We start from the raw sequence: 20619 nt of genomic DNA, 5'->3' as shown, positions 1-20619 counted from the left end.
ATTGTTCTTCAGGTGTTAGCAGTTTCTTGTCTCATTTTTGGTTCCATTTATATTAGTGATTGTAGTTTAACTTGCTGATCATAAGGCATTGTCTGTCTTAACACACTAGCCGCATCCATAACAAAAACCCCAGTCTTGCTTGCTTTTTGTCATTCCTCTGGAATGTTCCTATTTCTTTGACTTCACAAATAATTGCTCTGATGGAGTCAGGTTATCAGGTTTTTTTTCCTTCAGTTTTTTCCAATTACTTTCTTAACCACTTTTTAAAATTAATGTCTGTATTAATGAGATCTTCTTAATGGTTTCTACCTCTAATTTTATTTTCTGTGTATAGTCTGCAAATCTTTCTTTTAGTGGTGGGCTTTCATTTTATGGTAGTGATTACTAACTGCTAAGTTCTCAGTTGCGTCTTTCTGGTTGGGAAAAGCAGATTCACAGTAGTGCTCTGAATTCTCCATTTTCTGGTTCTTGAGCCTGTGTTCCACGTAATATAGACCTCTCTAGATGATTCATGCTTAACTGTAAACAATTGTTCAACAGCTGTCTGAGCTGTCAGAATCCTTCAGGAATACGGTATCCTAGAGCTTTGATTCCTTCATATTTTGGTCCCAGATTTTATTCTGTTGTAGCACTAGACAAACCAGTGGTACTATCAGCTTTTTCTTCTAGTACAGTGGTGGACAATCTGCAGCCCGAGAGCCACATGTAGCCCATTGGGGTTCTATGTGGCCCACAAGATATTTGGTTTAACATTGCCCACATGCAGGGTTACCAGATTCTTCTGGTACTTGTCTGCATAGGTTTTTTCCTACCAGTATTACAAAAGTGACACACACTTAAAGCAAGAGCACAAGAAGTGAGGTGCGTGCTGTTTGCACACAATATTGAGAGAGCCCTGTGCTCCCTCTGCATACAATTAAAGCACTGCTACAGTTCATTGGCGCACACTGCAAATTCTGTGTATGCAAGCACAGTTAGCAAAACTATCCTCTCTTGGGAGACTGTCTTAGTTATAAGTCTTGCAGCCCACTGAAATAAAGGAGGGCCACTAATGCGGCACATTCACTAGCCTAGGTTGCCCCTCACTGTTCTAGTTGTTTTTATCATTATTCACTTATCTTGATGTTTTTTCTCAATTGTAACTCACTTATTTATAGTTTTTTACTCTGCCCTTATGGCTTCAGGCAATTACGCTGACTTATAATGCAAAGATCTTAATGTTTGGATACATCTGGACTTTACCTATATTAACATTCTGAGAATCCTCTCATCAAATTTCAGTTCTTGCTCAGTCATGTTAGATATAAATAACTTTGAGATCATGTTGCTTATTTCCTATATTATAATCAGAAGCAATTTTCTTCTGGTTCTCATTAAATTCTGAACTATCCCCACAGCTCTTGATAATGCATTTGGGTCTCTTCTCCCCATTCTCCCAATAAGAAATATAATTCCCTACGTGCACAACTGTTTCTTTTCTCCATCCCATTTTGATGTATCTCTGATTTTTTAAACATATGAGTGAAATGAAAAACAAAAAAGATGAGCACAGTGGTTCTCAAATGTTTTTTTTTTTTTTTTTTTTTTTCCCCATGGACCACTTGAAAATACTTGAGGGTCAAGATTTCCAGAAAGCCTTTGACAAGGTCCCTTACCAAAGGCACTTAAGTAAAGTTCGTTGTCATGGGATAAGAGTGAAGGTCCTCTCATGGACAGATAACTGGTTAAAAGATAGGAAACAAAGGGTAGGAATAAAAGGTCTGATTGGGGAGAGGTAACAAGTGGTGTCTCCCAAGAGTCCATACTGAGACCAATCCTAGTTAACCTAGTTAACCAATCCTAGAGACCAATCCTAGTTTTTATAAGTGATCTGGAGAAAGGGGTAAACAGCAAGGTGGCAAAGTTTGATCCTAAACTGCTCAAGATAGTTATGAACAAAGCCGACTGTGAAGAACTTCAAAAAATCCTATGTGTTTGGGCAACAAAATGGCAAATGAAATGTAATGTTGATAAATGCAAAGTAATGTACATTGGGAAAAAATTCCCAACTACACATAAAAAGTGATGGGGACTAATTTAGCTATACCAACTCAAGGAAGAGATCCACTCCATGTGTAACTTAGAAGGCAATATCTGCGGACCACTTGAATGGATCTTGTGGACCATGGTTTGAAAACCTCAGGACTGTCAAACAAGTGGAGTGGATCCAGCAGTGTAAAAATAGCATTCCCACCATACTCACGCAACATCGAAAAGAACCAAAAAGTTGTAGAACAAGATACCTAGAGAAACCTGATTCTGGAGGTAGCTGGGCAATTTTTTTGCAGGTTTTGCTATTTTAGAGTAGGGATGTAAAATTCCATTTCATTGGTTAACCGGTTAAACATTGTTTAGCTGATTAAAAGGGAGGCAGAGGGTCATTCCGGCCAGCCAGTCAGAACAGCCTCTGTCTGCAGCTCTTGAGCCAGGCCAGGTCTGCCATGGAGAGGGATGCTCCAGCCAGCCGGTCGGAGCAGCCCCTGCCTGTAGTGGACCTGCAGTGCTGGAGCAGCTCCCTGCCTGCAGCGGGTGGGGAGCTCCTCCCACTCTGTCAGTTGAGCTGTTAATCATTCCTATCCCTATTTTAAAGCAAGATTACTTAAAAAGAATTGGAACATTACATCAAATTTGCTGTAAAACAAGAGAAATGATAAATTACCACAGTGGTACTTTAAATCTCTTCTGATATCTGCTTGTAGTAGGTGGGATTACGTTTTGGAACAGCTACTAGAGAGAAGGGAGATGTTCCAGTTTTGGACAAAGAGCTGCCACTGTCTGGGCTCTGGTGGTGTGGGTGCTGTGCTATTATTAGTAAAACAGACAACAAGTTTCATAATTCAAGACAGATGGGTTGGAACGTAGGAAAATCCTTTCTGAAGTGGAGAGGTGCGTGGGTAGAAGCTTGTTTGAAACAATAGACTTGGTTAATTTGCACAATATAGTTAACCTAAAACTAACTTCTGATAGCATTTTCTGAAACTACTGTGAAGATAAGATCTTCTCACCTCTTGTCTGTCGATAACTTTGACCTGACTGTGACCTTTGTGCTATGTAATATAATCACTGTCATTAAGAAAAATAGTAACACAATCAACTTTTGCATATTGTACAGAATGACATGGCCAGACTTAAAAACCAGAAATCTTTCTCTGCAGTAAAATCAATTACTGTATTACTTAGGAAGCATGAGAATAAAAATAACATAGGGATCAAACAGGTACTCTGTGATTGTAATTTACATAATCATGCAATGTGAATTTTCTTGTTTCTAGATATATAGGAGCAAAGAAGTATCATATTGGATCAGATCAGTGACCCATGTAGTAGTCCATACAGTATCCTTCTCTGGCTTGGGCCAGAAACAGGAACTTAAAATCCGGCAGTAATAGGCAGTTATGGGATATCCTGTCTAGAGGAAAAATTTCTGACTCTCTCCCCTCTAATTAGGGATGTGAATGAGTAGTTGCTCCCCCACCCCTTTGCTGCCTCTATCAGAAAGAGGCAGCAGGGGGAGGTGAGGGAAAGGAGAGTGTGCTTCAAAGTGGCAGTGCAGGGGTCGATGTCCCTGGGCTCTATGCGATGCTGCCGCTTTGAAACGCTGTGGGGAGCGTGGAGCCTGCGGGGGACTACTTGAGTCCCCTGCTGGTCCCATGCTTCCCACAGTGCTTTTACCTTTGAGATGTAGCAACAGCCCTAAGGTTGCTGCTACATTTCAAAGGTGGAAGCGCCCTTATCAACTAATCGAATAGTCGATGCAAATTGAATCAACTATTCAATTAGCCAAATAATCAAAATTTTATATCCCTACCCCAACAGCTAATGGTTGTCCTATACTCTTGTGTGACAGTTTATACTCTGCTAAAAGCCTCCCTTTCTAAAAAAAAAATTGCTATAACTCAATTTTCATTTTACTCAGTTTCTCTTGCATGCTTTACTTAAAAACCAAAGTGGTACGTACATTATTCAGTTATCTAAGTACTGCATATTACTTCTTCAAGATGATGGAGCTATTGGCTATCCATTCACAAGTAAACTGGGATTCAGGCTCAGATCAAAGTAAGTAAATCCCAGAGGGAGTTGGTATCCTGGAATTATTATCTAATCATTTTGTATTTAATACTCAGTGCATTCAATAGAGTAATGTTCAAGTCACAGTTGATTGACTTTCAGGAGAGTGAAGTGGCTGTGATGCAAATTGCTATGGTAGTGGCAAAGTGGACCTGCAGGCAAATGGAAACAATGGAACCAGACAGTGTATATTTAATTATCAAAGGGCTAGAACAGTAATGTCAAGTAGCTTGTGGCTTAAATAAGCAGCACTTTGTAGTAACTGGGAAAATGAAAAACAAATGAACCCTTAAAAATAAGTACTATTATAGAAAGTGCCGTTAAATAAAATCTGGTCTTGACTAATGTTAGATGGATACTTGCCTCCCATACAAATGGTCTGTCAAACAATGAACCTAAAAGATGTAAGGATTTGGAATGTTGGAAACCACAGGCTGCCTTCTCCTTGTCACATCCGTAGAGATGGGAGAGACTTCATAGATAATCTAGCAAACTGAATGGGATAATGAAGAAAAAATTGTTTGGGTGGTGTGGGTTTTGTGGGGGTTTTTTTTTGGGGGGGGGACAGTCATCATAGCTTAGTTACTGTATATCGTGTGAATTGTGAAACTACCAGCCTCTCCCACCATCATCAAAACAAGATTAATGTATATGATTTATTGTATCTGTGAGGAGAGAAAATACATTGGTTTAAATTGCTGTTGTTTACTGGAGGACACGCAATGGCTTCCTCTGTTGAATTAGTTTTCTGGAGTGTTTTGAATTCATTCTTTATAAAAGACTCTTCTAGAGGAAGAGGACGTAAGGGTATATCTCCACTGCATTGGGGGCACAGGGTGTACAGTAAACTTTCGATAATCCAGCACCTTTAGGACCCAGGGGGTGCCGGATTATAAGATTTGCCGGACTATCGGAAGTGGGGGGGGAAATAAGGGTCTGGGGTGGGGTGGGGGGGATGCCACCCCAGACCCTTCATAGCCCCCCCTTCCGATAGTCCGGCTCTGCCCCAGGCGTCCCTGATTCAGCCGTTGCTGGTCAGTTTCAGCAGCGGCTGAATCGAGGACGCCTGCAGCAGAGCAGCTGGAGTGCTGCCAGATTGGTCCGGTAGTGCCGACCCTTGGCGTGGTGAGACCAACCCGGCAGCACCCCAGCTGCTCTTGGGGACGCCTGGGGCAGAGCAGCTGGGGTGCTGCCGGGTTGGTCCCGCAGCGCCACTCCTCGGTGCTACTGGACCAATCTGGCAGCACCCAGCTGCTCTGCCCCAGGTATCCCCACGTCAGCCGCTGCTGATACTGATCAGTGGCTGACTCCAGGAAGCCCGAGGCAGAGCTGCCCTGCCCCGGGCTTCCTGGAGTCAGCCGCTGGTCAGTTTCAGCAGCCGCTGAATCGGGGAACCTGGGGGCAGAGCAGCTCCAATGGTCCAGCAGCCCGGAGCACTTCCGGGTTCCTGATGGTGCTGGACCATCAGATGCCAGGCCATCGGAGTTTTAATGTACGTGGTTGCAGAACATATAGACACACCCCAGCTAGCTTTAATCTACTTAGTGCTAGTGCCAATCAAGAACAGTGAAGCACAGATTTCTGAACAGACTGTGCAAGCCTCCTGATAGCTGAATACACATCTGGGCAAGTATAAGAACTGAAGCTTATACTGAACCAGTGCTATTGGTACCAGTACTAGGGAGGCTAAAGCAAGCTTGAATAGCTAATGTGCTGCAGTCACACCTCTGATTCCAGTGTAAACATACCCTTAGTTTCTGGAGCAATCATTTTGCCCTTGGTTTCTCTTCTGGTAGCGGTACCTAGCAGTTGCTTCAGGACTTGGTGCTGTAATTGCAAGGCACTTACAAGTTAAACAGTCAAGGGGCAGGAAGGAATAACATCTTTCTTTATTTGCCTTGTTTGGATTTTCACTCAGTTGGTTACTCTTCCTTTTCTCATCTCACTGATTCCAGGTTGTAGGGAAGCTGTAATGAAAAGGCACTAAAAATCCAGTTTCTCATTGGAGGCTGTTGCTTAATTTACAGAGGCAAGATAAAAGCCGGTAGTTGTGAACTGGAGGAGATATGTAATTCTGTCCTTAGAACATTTCTTAAAAGTTCAGAGCCCTAAAACTGACCCTTGACTTGGTATTTGGCGAGTCATTTCTTTTCGTTTTAATCTGAATCTTCTTGCTCATGGGAAAGCTATAACTTTTTTTGCACAGTGTAACTTCAATAATTTGATTAGACTGAAATGGCTACAAAAGAAATTATGGTATTTGGTTTAAATTTATAAAGTGAGAATGGGAGTATTAACTCCTTAGTGTATATGTGAAACTTTCACTGGAAAATTGCCCCTCCTCCACTTCTAGCCATCCTCACTTCTTCCCTGTCAGGGGGGTTGGGTAAAGATACATGTTGTACCTCCCTTAACCCGGCCTCTCTGGTCTGCAACATCCACGGCCTGGCAGGACCACAGATGTTCCTGGACCACAGAGTCCGGGTATAGGGAGGTCTGGCTGCAGGACTGGAATGCAGCAGCAGGGTTCAGCAACTCAGGTGGGAGCCTTGTGGGGGCTGGGGGGAGGAAGGAAACAGGTGGTGCAGTTGGGGAAATCTGGCCCCAACAGCTGGGCAGTAGCAGGGGGCTAGATTTCCACCATGCAGCTGTGGCCCTGGTGGCAGCCAAGAAGCTCTAGCAGCAGCTAGGGAGCTCTGGCTCCAACAGCACAGCTCCGGCCCTGGCCACGTGGCTAGATAGCTCCGGCCCAGGGGGTGACCAGGTAGTAGCGAGGTGGGCTGGAGCCCTAGTGAGATGGGGGGTGGATAGCAGTTTAGCATGGGGGGAGAGACCTCCCTTGGTCTGGTAAATCCCCTCGGTCAGGTCCTGAGGGTGCCAGACCTGGGAGGTCCAACCTGTATTTGAATCTATGAATAATCCCTCTATTAAATTCTTATTATAAACTACCATGAAAGAAGGATGTCGTCCTTTTTTTTTTTTTTTTTTTCTTTTCCTAAATACCCCTTTCCCCCTCTGTAAACATGCCTCATACATACTTGAAAACAAATAAACTAGATCTTGAATGTTGGTCCGAAACTGACCAAAGCCAACAAAAAGCCAAAGTTATTGCTGCTGTTTCAGACAGAACATCGTGTCCTTGGCTTATGTTGCTTTGTTTCACAGTCTTGTATTCTATATTACTGTATATATAAAGTGTGTCATGGTTTTTAAACTATTTCCTCTAAAATATTTCTGGGTTGGAGAAGTCTGTCTTGATGAATTCTGCACATGAATCAACCTCTTTGTAACCTATGTTACAGTAAGAATTTTAGGAATTTCCTTTATTAGGACCCGTTAGTGTACTGCAGCTGTTAAGTGAGCTGCATTGCTTTCTAGGTAAAGCGATGGACCTTAGTTGAAATTGCCTGTATTTGTGGCATACCCTAGCTTTCTGTACATGATTCCTCTTCAGTAAGCAAAGCGTAACCTCCTGGAGTTAGTCTCCTGTTTTATTCTTCTTCTGTTTGTGTTACTTAACTACTTAATATGGTCTCTGTGGGAAAACAGTGATTTTCATTCTAAAACTTATTTCCAGGTTAGTCGACTCCCACTGATGGCATGTTGAAGTTAATTGAACAGTGGCTGAGAGGGTGTCGGATTGGAAGGGGACTGCTCTGAAAGCTGGGTTTGCAACAACATGGGCCAGTGTGTCACCAAGTGCAAAAATCCTTCTTCCACCCTTGGCAGCAAAAATGGAGATAGAGAATCTAGCAGCAAGTCTCATAGCAAAAGAAGTGTAGTTCACAAAGAAGAACATACGTCAGTGTGTGCAAAATCCTCTGGGGACATACTTGTCAATGGGACAAAGAAAACCGATACTGCTTTAGACCCTAATCAACCTCCAACTTTCTCTGGGGATGCAAAGAAAGAGCCAGTTTCTGGCACAGAGGAATCTTCCATTCAGAGAATTGAGGAATTGTTTAGGAGATACAAGGACGAACGAGAAGATGCCATACTGGAAGAAGGCATGGAACGTTTTTGCAATGACCTCTGTGTTGACCCCACTGAATTTAAAGTGCTAGTCTTGGCTTGGAAATTCCAGGCAGCTACCATGTGCAAATTTACAAGGTTAGTTCATATGGCACTTGTAAATATTTTATATGTTCATATGTATCCTATCTTCTATACTCTGGCGAGAAGCCCTGTTAAATTTGCATGCCCACTTCTTTTTCATATAATTTGAACTTAATCAACAAAAAAATACTTATAAAGGAAATATCATTCATTTTCTGCAACACATGTCTTCTGTGCTTGAAGGCACATGTCAGAAATTTATACTGCCTATGGTGAAAGTGCATTAGAAAAGTGCAGTATGATGCTGAAATATTACAATCAATTTTATCCTCTCCAGTACGACCTTGATAGTAATGTTAGACACTGCTGAAGCTGATTTCTGCTATAATTCAAATAAGAGAAATGTAATATAAAGTTAGCTACTAACATCTGTGCAATCCACTACAATTATTTGCTGTTACTGTTCCGATAAAACAGCATGCTAAGGAAATTCATCTCCTGTGCGAGGTTCCTAGACTGCCAGTGTTATACGTGGCATTTTTGCATTCTAGGAGAGTAGAGGCTGAAACATTTTTCCTTGTTTTCACATTTTTGTGTAGTGTATTTCATGGTGGCAACCAGCTGCCTTTTAGCTCATTTCATGGTATTTGGGAGAAGGGTAAGTTCCTTTAGAGACCCTGGGGCAAATTCCTACTCATACTTCCGAGGGAATTCTGTGCCGAAAGAATTCTGCGCCCAGTATTTTAAAATTGTCCAGTAAAATTCTCAGAATAAAATGTGGTGGCTACTTGCACAGAGCTGGGAGATCACGCTGCAAACTACTAACCCTCCTCCCATCCCGTGCCTGCACACAGCCTTAGCAGTGAGGTTGCACCAAAATCTGACTCTGTGCAAGAGCCAGACCTGCTCCAGAGACACCCTGGGGCCCTGCTCCTCTGTGTCAAGTGCACCATAGATGGGCAGGCAGGCTCTGCTCAGCTGTACCCAAGTGTGGAGGGGCTTGTTGTGGAGTGACCCAGGTGGTATGAGATGGTTCTGAGTTGGGTATTGGGGTGGAGTGGCTCCATGGGGGGAGGTCGTGTATGCTGGGGGGATCTGGATGCACAGTGTCTCATTGGCATGGTCCTGGGTGCAGGGGCAGTGAGACTGCAAGGGAGTCTAGGTGAAGGTGTTTGGAGCTTAGCAGGGGATCTGGGTGCTGGGAAAATGGGGACTTGGTGTCAGGGGGTGTCATCCAGGGGGGAAGGGCTCAGCAAATTGGCCCAGGTGCATATGGGATAGGGCTTGTTGAGTGAGTTTGTGAGTGCGGGGGGCCCAGCAGATGGTGGTCTCAGTGCAGGGGGTGTAGATGTGGGAGGAAGAGGTTCAGTGGTGGGGAAGTAGCATTTGGGGCTTGAGTCCAGGTGGAGTTCTGGGTGTGGGAGAGTCCAGATGTACAGGGTTAGGCTGCTGAGGGAGTAGCTCCCCCATGGTGATGCCTCCCTCCATGGTGGAGGAGCAATAGAAGTAGGGTGTGGAGCCAGGGAAGATTTCTGGAGATGGGTCTGTCCTGGCGTTGGGCCTTGGCTGCTCTGCACAGAAGTGTGCTCCTCCTGTTACCCAGGGATCTTTCAACCTAAACCTCTCGGTAACTTTTACTCTCTGTGAGGTGGTGTCAGGAAAAAATTCAGGGGAGACACGGTCATCTGACTGATAGATGGATGGTACAAACAGGACAACATGAGTGCTTTCACTTAAAGCTAAACTTTACTTAGTCTCAAGCACTTACACACGTCTGCAACAGGTTAGTAAAACACCCGCTCCCTCGATAATTACCGAAGTTGAGTGTGGCTCTCGAGTGACACAAGGCAGGCTTCTGATGGCCAGTCTTTCATCTGCCGGTAGGGACAAAGATGCGTCCAGATGTGAAGAGTCCTCGAGGCGTCCCTCCAAGTGTTCCCCAAAGTTGTCCCCCTAACTCGTTCCCCTAACTCCAACTTCCCTTCCCTATTTATCCATTAGTATTACAATAACATATCACTCTCAAACTTGATAGGCAAGCACTTTTTAAAGGTTAGGCAAGAGATTTTCTTCTGATGTGTTTTTTCTTTTTCAGAGACTCCATGCTCGGTGGGGGAGGGGGACCCTGACAGATATATGTCTTAGGGCATTTAGACAAACTTCCTGTTTTTCTAAATGTATAGCTCAGCGATTTCACTAGAGATTTGGGCCTCAGGAAGGACACGGGGTCAAGCTGCCCTCTCTGTGGCACCCAAACTCTTTATTTTATTTTTTTTCCTGACTTGGGTCATGTCTAGGTCTAATTTGGGCCTGTTAGTTTGGTTGCTAAAGTTTAAGCAGTAGTGGTTCAGGAACATTACTGGATACGCCGAAATCTCCATGTACACTCCCACCCTCTCACCCTGGGAATAGCAGTTGAGCCTGGTGCAGAGTAGGAGCCACACGTCTTCAGCCCCAGGTGGAGTTGGGGAAGTTCGGGGGGGGGTTTTGGAAGGGGGGGGGTGCTTGGTAGGTATAGGGAGGATTTTGAGGATGAGGCTCATGGTTGGGGAGCCTGGGTTTGAGGGGTGTAGATGCATGGAGTTTGGTTGGAAGAGGGGCAGGATCTGACTCAGCACAGGCTGGGGTATCCTCAGCTTCCCTCGCCCTGTGACTTACTTCTGCACCCGTTGATCTGAGTGCCCAAAGCCACACACCAGCACTGCTGGGGAGGGACATGTGACCATTCTTGCGGCGCTTCTGCACATTCAACCCCAAATCTGAAGCAAAGAAATCCGTGAATGAGGTGCAGAATTTCCCCAGGAATATACTTAACAAAAAACAGCCAAAATCCTGAGGTTCTTCAATGCCTAGTCAGAGAAGACCGGAAGAAGCAGTAGGTTTCGGGCAGTCTAGCTTGCGGTGGGTGGATTGTTTCTCAAAGTACAACTTCTTGTTTTTTTTTCTCTAGAGAAATCCCAAGATTTCATTGCTATCTTCCCTTTGTCAGAGAAGACAGGTCCTCTCTTCCTGAATATTCTGAATATGTAGATACGTAGTTTTACTTAAAGGCTTTGAAATGATGACCAGTATCTGATTAAAGCTACCGTTTGCATCCCACACTAATGGGTAGCCTCCTTACCAATCCAATACTACACTACCAACAAGGTTGGAGTCTCCAGGGTTATTGCAGTTTGTCCTGGAAGTTCCAACACCTAATAACTTTGCTGTTTGTGTGTTGTTCGCACATGACTACTAACCAAGACAGCTGGGTAGTAAAGGAGTTGGTAGTGCTCAGCTAGAAGGCTGGCTCCTTTCAGCACCAATATAATTCTTTTCCTGTTGCTGACTCCCAGAGAGACCCTCTTTCTTCAGTAGAATAGCTATTATATATAGCAGTAGGTTTCAGGCAGTCTAGCTTGTAGTAGGTGGATTGTTTCTCAAAGTACAACTTCTTGTTTTTTCTCTAAAGAAATCTAAGATTTCATTGCTATCTTCCCTTTGCCCCCAAGGAAAAGTCCATGATCTGCTCATCATTATATGAACTCTCGCTATGGAGACTGCATGGGTCATGGAGCTAGTAGTGAAACAGAGCCACCTATTTGGAAATTATCGGGTTAAAAATGGCTTTATCTTGTAGGAACTCAAGACTGTTTGTGAGCGTGCCTGATGAGCAGGTGCCCCGATCACTGACCATCCCAACCAGCGCCCAGGTTTTGCAGTCTCGGCAGAGGGACTGAAGGATCACTCGCTGCATTTGAAGTTGCCCCTTGGGAGTGGTGTGTCTAAAGCACTATTTAGGGCAGGCACCCAGGGTAGCTTGCATTGATGTTGGCAGGCTCAGTACAGGCAATCTGGCATCTGGCCAGTGCTGAAAGATAAGAGGAGTGGGAAACATTGCCCATTTTGGCAGTAGTGAAGGCCACGCAGAATTATTCCTTTTGAATGTTAATGCCACCCCAGGGTATAATTGAACATTGCTGCAAACTTGGATTTAAAAGTAATTACAAACTTTTTAAATTCAAATTTCATCCTGAACAGGCTGCTTAGCAGTTCTCACTGCTGATGGCATCAATACTTCAGAAGAAAGGTGAGTGTGTGCTGAATTTGGAAGTACTTAGCTTACTAGTCTTATCAAAGGAGGTACATTTTGTGCTCTAAACTGTATTGAAGCAGAGTTTTATAGAGTCTGTGTGTGAAGGCACTAACCAATGATTTTTCTTTTGCTAATAGGAAGGAGTTCTTTGAGGGCTGTAAAGCAATAAATGCGGACAGCATTGGTGGCATTTGTTCTAGGTTCCCCAGTCTCTTGAATGAAGCCAAACAAGAAGATAAATTCAAGGATCTCTATCGTTTCACCTTTCAGTTTGGCCTGGACTCTGAAGAAGGACAGAGGTCTCTGCATCGGGAAATAGCCATTGCCCTTTGGAAGTTGGTCTTTACCCAAAATAAACCCCCCATATTGGACCAGTGGTTAAACTTCCTAACTGAGAACCCCTCAGGAATCAAGGGAATCTCCCGGGACACATGGAACATGTTTCTAAATTTTACTCAGGTGATTGGACCAGACCTTAGCAACTACAGTGAAGATGAGGCCTGGCCTAGTCTCTTTGATACCTTTGTAGAATGGGAAATGGAACGAAGGAAAAAAGAAGAGGAAACCAAATGTGTTACATGCTCAGATACAGAGGGTCTGTGTATAGAAGAACAGACTTAGCAGCATTTAAGCAGCAGTAACAGAAATAACCTGTTGCCCTTCATTTAAATGTAAACTCTGGACCTTTCTGGAAATTACTGAGGTTCCAGATTTTTCTACTTTACACCTTTCTCTGCCTTGTATTTGAAAGGGCTCTAAAATGCTGTATCATGGTTTAGGCACTTTCTTAATTTTGGTTATACCTTTAACTCTTGCCCTGGTATATTTGACTCTGACTAGAAGTAAAAAGAGTTGTTGTTTTTTGAACATTTCAGATTAGTATAAATCTGACAATTATTGCACAATGTAGATCTTTTTGTTACGTTTAAATTAACATTGCTAAATTATACAGTGCCAGATTCAAGTTTTGTATACTACATCTATCAGGGCAGGTCTGTACTGTGTGTAGTGCTGTTTACATTGTTGAAATTTTAGGCTATATTTTATGGTTTTATACCAAGATAAATAGCAGCATTAACTGCTAACTACAAATGCATTAATTCCCAGATAATAAGGCTCTAAAAACCATTTGTGTGACTGCTTTTTGTAATATGGCTAAATCCCATTTTAAGTTAATTCTCAGAAGAGTTCAAGTCATTTTTTTTTTTTTTTTTTGAGTGTTGAACTAACTGTTGGATTTTATTTATGAGAACATACAGTACCTGTCAGTCAACTAAGTGGTAGTTAACACTTTGTAGCTAAATAACTTAAGCATCGCAGGCAAACAAAGCAGTGCTACCTCGGTTTTACTGGAAGCAAACTTGCTTGATGAATTTTCCTTTCTTCGAAAGTCATTAATATTTTTATAGTTGTGACAATACTTTGGAGCCAAAGGTTCTCCTCCTTATAGCTGGTAAACCTTAAAAGAAACAGAACAAAAACAATGCTTTGAGGAAAACTGTGGTATGTAAATCTGCTTTAATTTACACGTGATTTGCATCTAAAGTATTACCAGTTTACTTGTCTGGCACGTTCAGTATACTTGTGTAGGGAAGATCTCTTGCATTAATGTTGACAAACCAATTTTTTTAACCTATGCTTAATAGCTAAAACATAGTCACACCCCTCTAAAATTTCTGGGGAGCAACAACATTAACACCCAATGAAAAAGTGAGTTCTTTAATGTGTACTTAATAACAACAGTGTAGACAATTCATTTTTAGCCTGATTTAATAATGTTTAAATAGGACTCAATTTATTGTTTTAAATTATCTGTACTGGGATTATTTGCCTGTTGTGACCTAAAAAGGGAGTTTTATTAACACTGGTTGAAAATTTTTTGGTTATTGATGCTACCTTTTTTAATTTTAGTATATCAGCTTTTTATACTTCTTGGTAAAAGGGATAATTGCTGAGGCGTTCTATTAAGCCAAGCATTGACTCCATATATTTGATATATTTTTATTATACAACTTTATTTTCAGAGTTGTAATTCAGGATCATAAAATGGCTTAAATTTAAAAAACTGGTGAGCAAATAATACCTATTGTCCAATGGCTCATGTACTGTAGGGTTCTTTAAAGCAAATTGCTAGCATGCATCCCATTGCCCAGGCCAAGCCCCCCATGGACTCTCCCAATGGGCACTGCATGTTAGCAAATCAAGTGGCAAGATCTCAGTTTTGAGATCCTGTATCGTTAACAGTGCTGGTGTAATTAAACTGAAGTACACATCTGTTTAAGAAGATATGTTCAAATTACATCATCTCGCCATGATGAGAGGCCAGCATTTTATTTCTTTAGCAAGTGACGTGTAAATGTGTAAGAGATATGTAAAAAACCAGAGGTTGTCAACTTGCAGGAGAGTTTAGAACTTGGTTCATGGTAATTCAATATACCCTGAAGCTTTATATATATTAATTTGTATACTGGCAAAACCCTCCTTAGTATAGACCTTTACACCAGTAAACAGGACTTTTGCTGGTATAGGCATTCTGGTTTGGTAAGCAAATTAAGCGAGAGCACTTTTTTTTACAGTAAAATGGTGCCTCTATTATGCCATTTGGTGACACAGCTATGGCATTGGGGGTGGTAATGGGAGAAATCGCACCTCAAATGAACATTTCTATGCCAGCAAAACCTTAAGTGTAATCCTGGCCTGAACATAATGGAGAAGCTCTTTTTAACTTTAAGGCTACACATGCATTCTGTTAATGACCTAGTATCTTTTTTTGTTAAATAACTTCTCTTTCTTCTAAAAAGAACTTTAAAATGCCCGAAGTTTGAAAATTGTCTGCTCAGTGTATACTTACTACATGCTCATGAGTACTAAATTGTGACGGTCACTACTTATGGTATTACTTAATACACTGTAATAGTTGCAAAAGATTATGGCCTAGAAACTGAAGAGTGGTTTTTAAGGTCTGATCAGAATATGGATTGAGGTAGAGAAGAAAATTCTACAACACACCAAGAGCAAGCCATTTGGTATCTTAGGTGTAATTCAATTGTTTGCCAAGACAGGATGGTCATGGTAGTTGTGTGAAAGGGGAAGTTTTACTTGCAGTTGAAAAAAAGGCAAACCTAGGTGGCTTGGCTGCTGTGCTATTATAACAAAAGAAAAGCCCCGTTTTATAGTTATTTCTCTACCAGGAATCATTCCAGCCTATTGGATACCAAACGCTTACTGTAAAATGCTAGCCAAATCTATCTTGAAAAAAAGCCATTTATTTGTACTCAACTTCACTTTTGGATTACAAAAAGCCAAGGTTGCAGTTTTTAAAATTGATACAAACCACAGACTACAAAATCTAACAATCTGTTCTTTACTTGAGTTGTGCAACTTTTCACAACTGTGTGAGTGACTGACAGTGACATACTTACTCTGACTTGCTTGACATTTTGATGATCCTAAATGTCAAATATAACTTGCTTTTTAATGCTCACTATATTGGTCATGGGATTAGAGTTTTGTACATGTTTCTGGGAAAGCTTTATTAATACTGGAGCCTCTGAAAATGTCCTTGTTTAATGGTTGAACTGTGAACTTCTGTGGAATAGGCCAAATATATTCACATTTTTCATAAATGTATATGAATTCTTTAAAGTGTAGACCAAGGGATTATAAATGGGCACGATGGTGATAAGATCTTGAAATTATTAGGGATTTTTCTGTTGCTGATTTTTTCCCTCCTCCCCCAAAAATAAAAACTTGATGTAGTGAAACTGCTACATCTTGTGGTAAGTAGCTGTAGCTCTGCATTGCAACAATTTGTCATCTACTAGAAAAAATGTCTATCGAAGCTCCGTGTCATTTTGTCATAGTTTTACACACCTTTTATGGTGGCTCAAAACACCTTTAAATGTTAGTATACCAAATTAATTGAAGCACCATTCTGCAAACTCCTTTTTCATGTGAATGTTGCTATTGAGGTCAAATAGGACTAGTCTTGCAACTAAAGGATCCTTTGCAGAATCATGCACTTTGGGTAGTAGTCATGAATGTGACTTGAGAATACATTAAATGAGGCTAGATGCTGAAATTGTGAATCTATTTGCTGCAGGTGCTATTCTTCATGGAGAATTACAGCTTTAATATTGTGCAATTCTAATACATAAACTACAGGAAAATAAGCTGAGTTACTGTTTCTGGTTTATCACATACGTTCTGGGAAACTGCTATAAGCCAAGAGGATAGTCGTTGGTATTGACATTCCCAATATGAATATCCATTTAATTTCATATATAGAGCATATAAAATATATGAAGTAACCGCTACATTTATGCAATAGTGTTGAGCAAGAAGACTCCCCATGTCTAGGTTCTGGTGATTAAAATCACTTCATCTCTGATATGTTTAGCAGCTGAAATTCTATCCTTCTCATTCGTGACACAGCCTCATTAATTTTCAGGTTTTGCAGCCTTGTGTTCTACAGTGTGTCACAGACTACCTTAATTATTTGGGTACCAGACTCTACTCTTGTAGAGTGTCATGGAAAGGTGTGCATTAATCCTTCATATTTTAAAAATGAGTCTGACACTATAAGTGTGTAAGGCCAAGCATACAAATATACTGAACAATATGTACTCTAAATTCTCGATAGATTAAAGTTAGGTGTGTCTAATTTTGTTGTAGTCAGGCACATACACACTCATGTATGTAACAATCTCTCTCTCTCTCTGCAAACTATTGACAGTATAAATCCAGAGATTCAAATTTCACTCTAATAAAAGGCAGCAGACTGTAAGACAGAAGGCTGTGATTCTTTTACCATGTGGTACATGGTGATTGATCCATTCTTAGATTTACTAAGTCGCCATTCTTTCCTTCTAAGATTTTATATCTGGATAACTAATCTACTTCATTGTATTGATATGTTGGGTGTTATCTGTCTCCTTAAGATCACTTCAGTCTTCAGAGTGCTGCTAGTAATGTTCATGCAGCTTCATTGAATCTTATAATGGACCATTCCCATATGTCTAAAAACCAAAATTTGTGTCAAACTGCTGAACAAGTTGAGGTCATTCAGGATGTTAACACTTCTACAATCTAAGAGAAATACAGCATAGTCTAATGCAGTGGTTAAAGCCACTCTTGTGGTGGTGGGTTTTTTCTCTGTTTGGGCTAGAGTATATCAATAATAAACAGGCCTTCACTTGGAGATGGAAAAGTCATTGCTTATGAGTGACCAGAGTCTATTCAATTTGTTACTTAGGATGTATTAACCCACCCACTGCAGGACCATGAGAAGTGGGTATTACTGCACTCATGCCATGTTACGCTGTAACTGTAGCATTTAAATCAGTTTTGTTTGGACCAATTCAGCTGCAACAGTTGTATCCATTTTCTCCTGCCCTCCACTTGTGTTTAGTATGTCACTTTATGCCTAAAGCTGAAGCCCTTACATTGTGAGAGACCGTGGCATGCCAGCTTAACTCTAGCTTTGTTTTGATCCATTTGGGTGTTGTCCTCATGTGCCACTACTTCTTCCCTTCCACTCAAAATGTACAGCAAAATGACTGTCTGCATAAACCTGATGAAAATGCTACATGGCAGCTAGTGCAACTGTAAGACCATTCTTCCAAATCAAGAGTGGTTGTTGGTTTTCTCCCCCTTGTGAGTATGTAATTCATTTGCCTCCTTGTACTGTCTACAGGAACAAATAAAAAAATGGGGAAATTGTGAAGCAATAGGCAACAGGGGCTTGGCCAGACTAGTTCTGCAAACAACTTGCCTTAAATGATTTATGGCATTTAAAGCAGTCCCTTGCTAGTATAGTAATCTACCTTTCTGTCTTCGGTTTGATATAAACATAACTGGGTTTTGGAGGTTGTAGAGTTTAAGTTCCTACCTTTGCATACTTGCATTCTTCAGATAAGTGCCCTCTGGATATTTGTAGGTAGCTTTATACACAGGCAGAAAAGCATCGTCTTTGGTCATGCTATAACTTTTTCTTTATATTTTTCTAAGCTGAAGGTTATCTGCTATGGAATACGTGTTTACATGAATATTGTCATTTATGTAGAACCAGCAATGTAACTTGTTTTGCTGTCCTTGGTTTAATAAACAGGACAAGTCATGCATGAAAGGAATGACAGATCTGCATGAAATTTCAGCAGAGCTGAAGGCTGGCTGCTGTCACACTTATGAGCGTACAGTTTCAGCATTCATGGACTTTATTGGATAGCAACTAACATTTTAAGCTATAATTTCTAGAATATATTTAAACATAGTGATCCGAAAAGCATGTTGTTCTTGAAATGATAGTTAAAATATCAGATGATGAATGGAAGGAAAAGGGGAGGCAAGAGTAGATTAAGGACTGAATCCTGCTTGTTGCTGAGCCTCTTTGGTTCGTGGAAAAGTTGCTTTGAGCTAGGGATCTAAGTGACTAGTCATTAAGCACATGCTTATTACGAGTTGCTTTCCCCCCCCCCCCCCACTCCTGCTGCCTCTATCAGAGAGAGGCAGCCAGGGGGGAGGGGAAAGCAGGAGCCAGTGCTGTGGGGAGCCATCTGGGGAGGCTAAGAGTGTAGCAGGGGACTAGGCATGAGCTGGGAATTGGCTGATTCCCGGCTTGCACCCGGTCCCAGACACTGGCCTCTGCTTTTTAAATGTATTAAGAGCCTGGTGGCTCTTACTACATTTAAAAGGCAGAGCCACAGTGGGGTTAACTCCCCCCTGCAGTTTCCCCCTTTATCGACTCAAGTAGTCAATGGAAATTCCATCCACTACTCAATAAATTGCACGTAATCAACTGAGCATCCCTAGCTGGAGTTTGCAGGATTGAGTCCTAAGGCTGGATATTTGAGATCCTGATGGCTAGTAGAAGGGGTTATTGCATCAGTGAATCACTGAGCATATGAGGGGACTGTGAGGGCAATATCAAGGAAGGTGCATTGTCTGGAAGTCAACTGTTAAAGAGTAAAATAGTTTGTGGAGAACAAGGTTTGTTCTTATAACACTTAACATTTGGAAGGATCTGAGCTCCAGTTAGCCTTAATTTGCCTGATGGGAAGAATCCTTTTTATACAGCTTATATACGCCCAGAGAAATAACTAAAGCTAACCTAGATCTGTAGACAATTTCATTTGGCTTTCACTCAATCATGTGTGAAAGCAATTGGCTTAATATTTGTTCTCCAGTATCTGTGACAAGTCAGTGCACTTGACTCCCTTAAGAAGCATTACTGCTTAAAACCAGCTGTGGGCCAGGAGACAGAGAGAGAGAGAGAGAGAGAGAGAGAGAGAGAGACACACACACACATACCTTGTCAGAGCAGAACACTCCACCATAGTCACATAGCTGGGGATAGTCAAAGGATTCATGTTTTGCCTTTGAGGTTTACCTAAAAGATGCCCAATGTCCCATTCAACAAGACTTCTCACTGTTGGAAAGTACCAACATGGAGTGTGCCCAGTGCCATGCTTTCTCTTATGTACATAACAGTACAGACATGTTCTGCAAATTCAGTGGAATTGGAATTGTTTGGTACATTCCTTTTTATTTTTTTAAAGGAAAGATCCAATTTGAAACTTTTAAAAACATTAGTTCCAGGTACTACGCCTGCTGCTTTGAGTCCCCTTGCCACTATTTGTGGTTTTACGGTTACACTTTTTCTTACCAGTTGTTACTGTGTGAAAGTCCCACAGAGTGGAAACCGTATATGTGCTCTATGAAGTGCAAACAAACTAAGAGGTTCTGTTTGGTTGTTAATAGTCTTGGATGTGATTTTGTTTTCTGTTTTCAAGCTGGCTGCATCCCTTTTTAAACAAGAGCATTAAATACAGTGGGTTTTTTCCTTTCTCTAAAAAGCAAGGTATTTAGTTTGTCCAGTACGGACTTCTTGTAGACCTTGTGCCAGATGAATATTACATATTTTGGTGCTTTTTTCCTAATCTGATCTACATTTCATTTACCTGTGAGATTGTAAAAAATATTTCTGTATATTTAAATTATCCCTTGAAAATATCCTTTAGTCACAATGTATTTTGACTACTGTAGCTCTGTAAATGTTTCAAAGATTCTGGATTTCCTGTATTCCAGTAAGATTTGTGGAGGGAATAGCTACAGAAATTCAATCCACTGGAAAGGGAATTTGCAGCATTGTTCTGTGCATTACTGAACAAATGAATAACATTTTGATATTTACATAATGCACACTTTGGTGTTCACTGTTTTGTGTTAAAGCTTTGTACAAATGTCTTATTTAAAGCTGAAGTCCTTTTTACATACATTTTCAATTAAAATGGGAAACTTTAATTATTTTTAATGATTTATAAATAGGATTGTTGCCGGCATTATTTGTCCTCTGATCTCCATAACCTCTCAAACAGGTTCCT

At 41.4% G+C, this 20619-nt stretch overlaps 2 protein-coding genes across 6 annotated transcripts in view; one reads left to right on the top strand and one right to left on the bottom strand.

Annotated features, from left to right (window-relative positions):
• The window catches only part of DCUN1D3 (defective in cullin neddylation 1 domain containing 3), a 38681-nt gene extending 19670 nt beyond the window's left edge, over positions 1-19011 (top strand). For all 4 annotated transcript variants that reach the window (XM_075899438.2, XM_075899439.2, XM_006123132.5 and 1 more), the window contains 2 exons: positions 7685-8217; positions 12376-19011. In XM_075899438.2, the coding sequence (XP_075755553.1) occupies positions 7787-8217; positions 12376-12859 (915 nt within the window). In that variant the 5' untranslated portion in view covers positions 7685-7786 and the 3' untranslated portion in view covers positions 12860-19011. The remainder of the gene's footprint in view (positions 1-7684; positions 8218-12375) is intronic.
• The window catches only part of REXO5 (RNA exonuclease 5), a 43528-nt gene continuing 36467 nt past the window's right edge, over positions 13559-20619 (bottom strand). For both annotated transcript variants that reach the window (XM_075899424.2, XM_075899425.2), the window contains one exon: positions 13559-13697. In XM_075899424.2, coding sequence (XP_075755539.2) covers positions 13574-13697 — 124 coding nt within the window. In that variant the 3' untranslated portion in view covers positions 13559-13573. The remainder of the gene's footprint in view (positions 13698-20619) is intronic.

The sequence above is a fragment of the Pelodiscus sinensis genome, chromosome 15, assembly GCF_052426305.1.
Source record: "Pelodiscus sinensis isolate ZL-2025 chromosome 15, ASM5242630v1, whole genome shotgun sequence".
NCBI lineage: Eukaryota > Metazoa > Chordata > Testudines > Trionychidae > Pelodiscus > Pelodiscus sinensis.
This window is presented reverse-complemented; position numbering and strand designations above follow the sequence as displayed.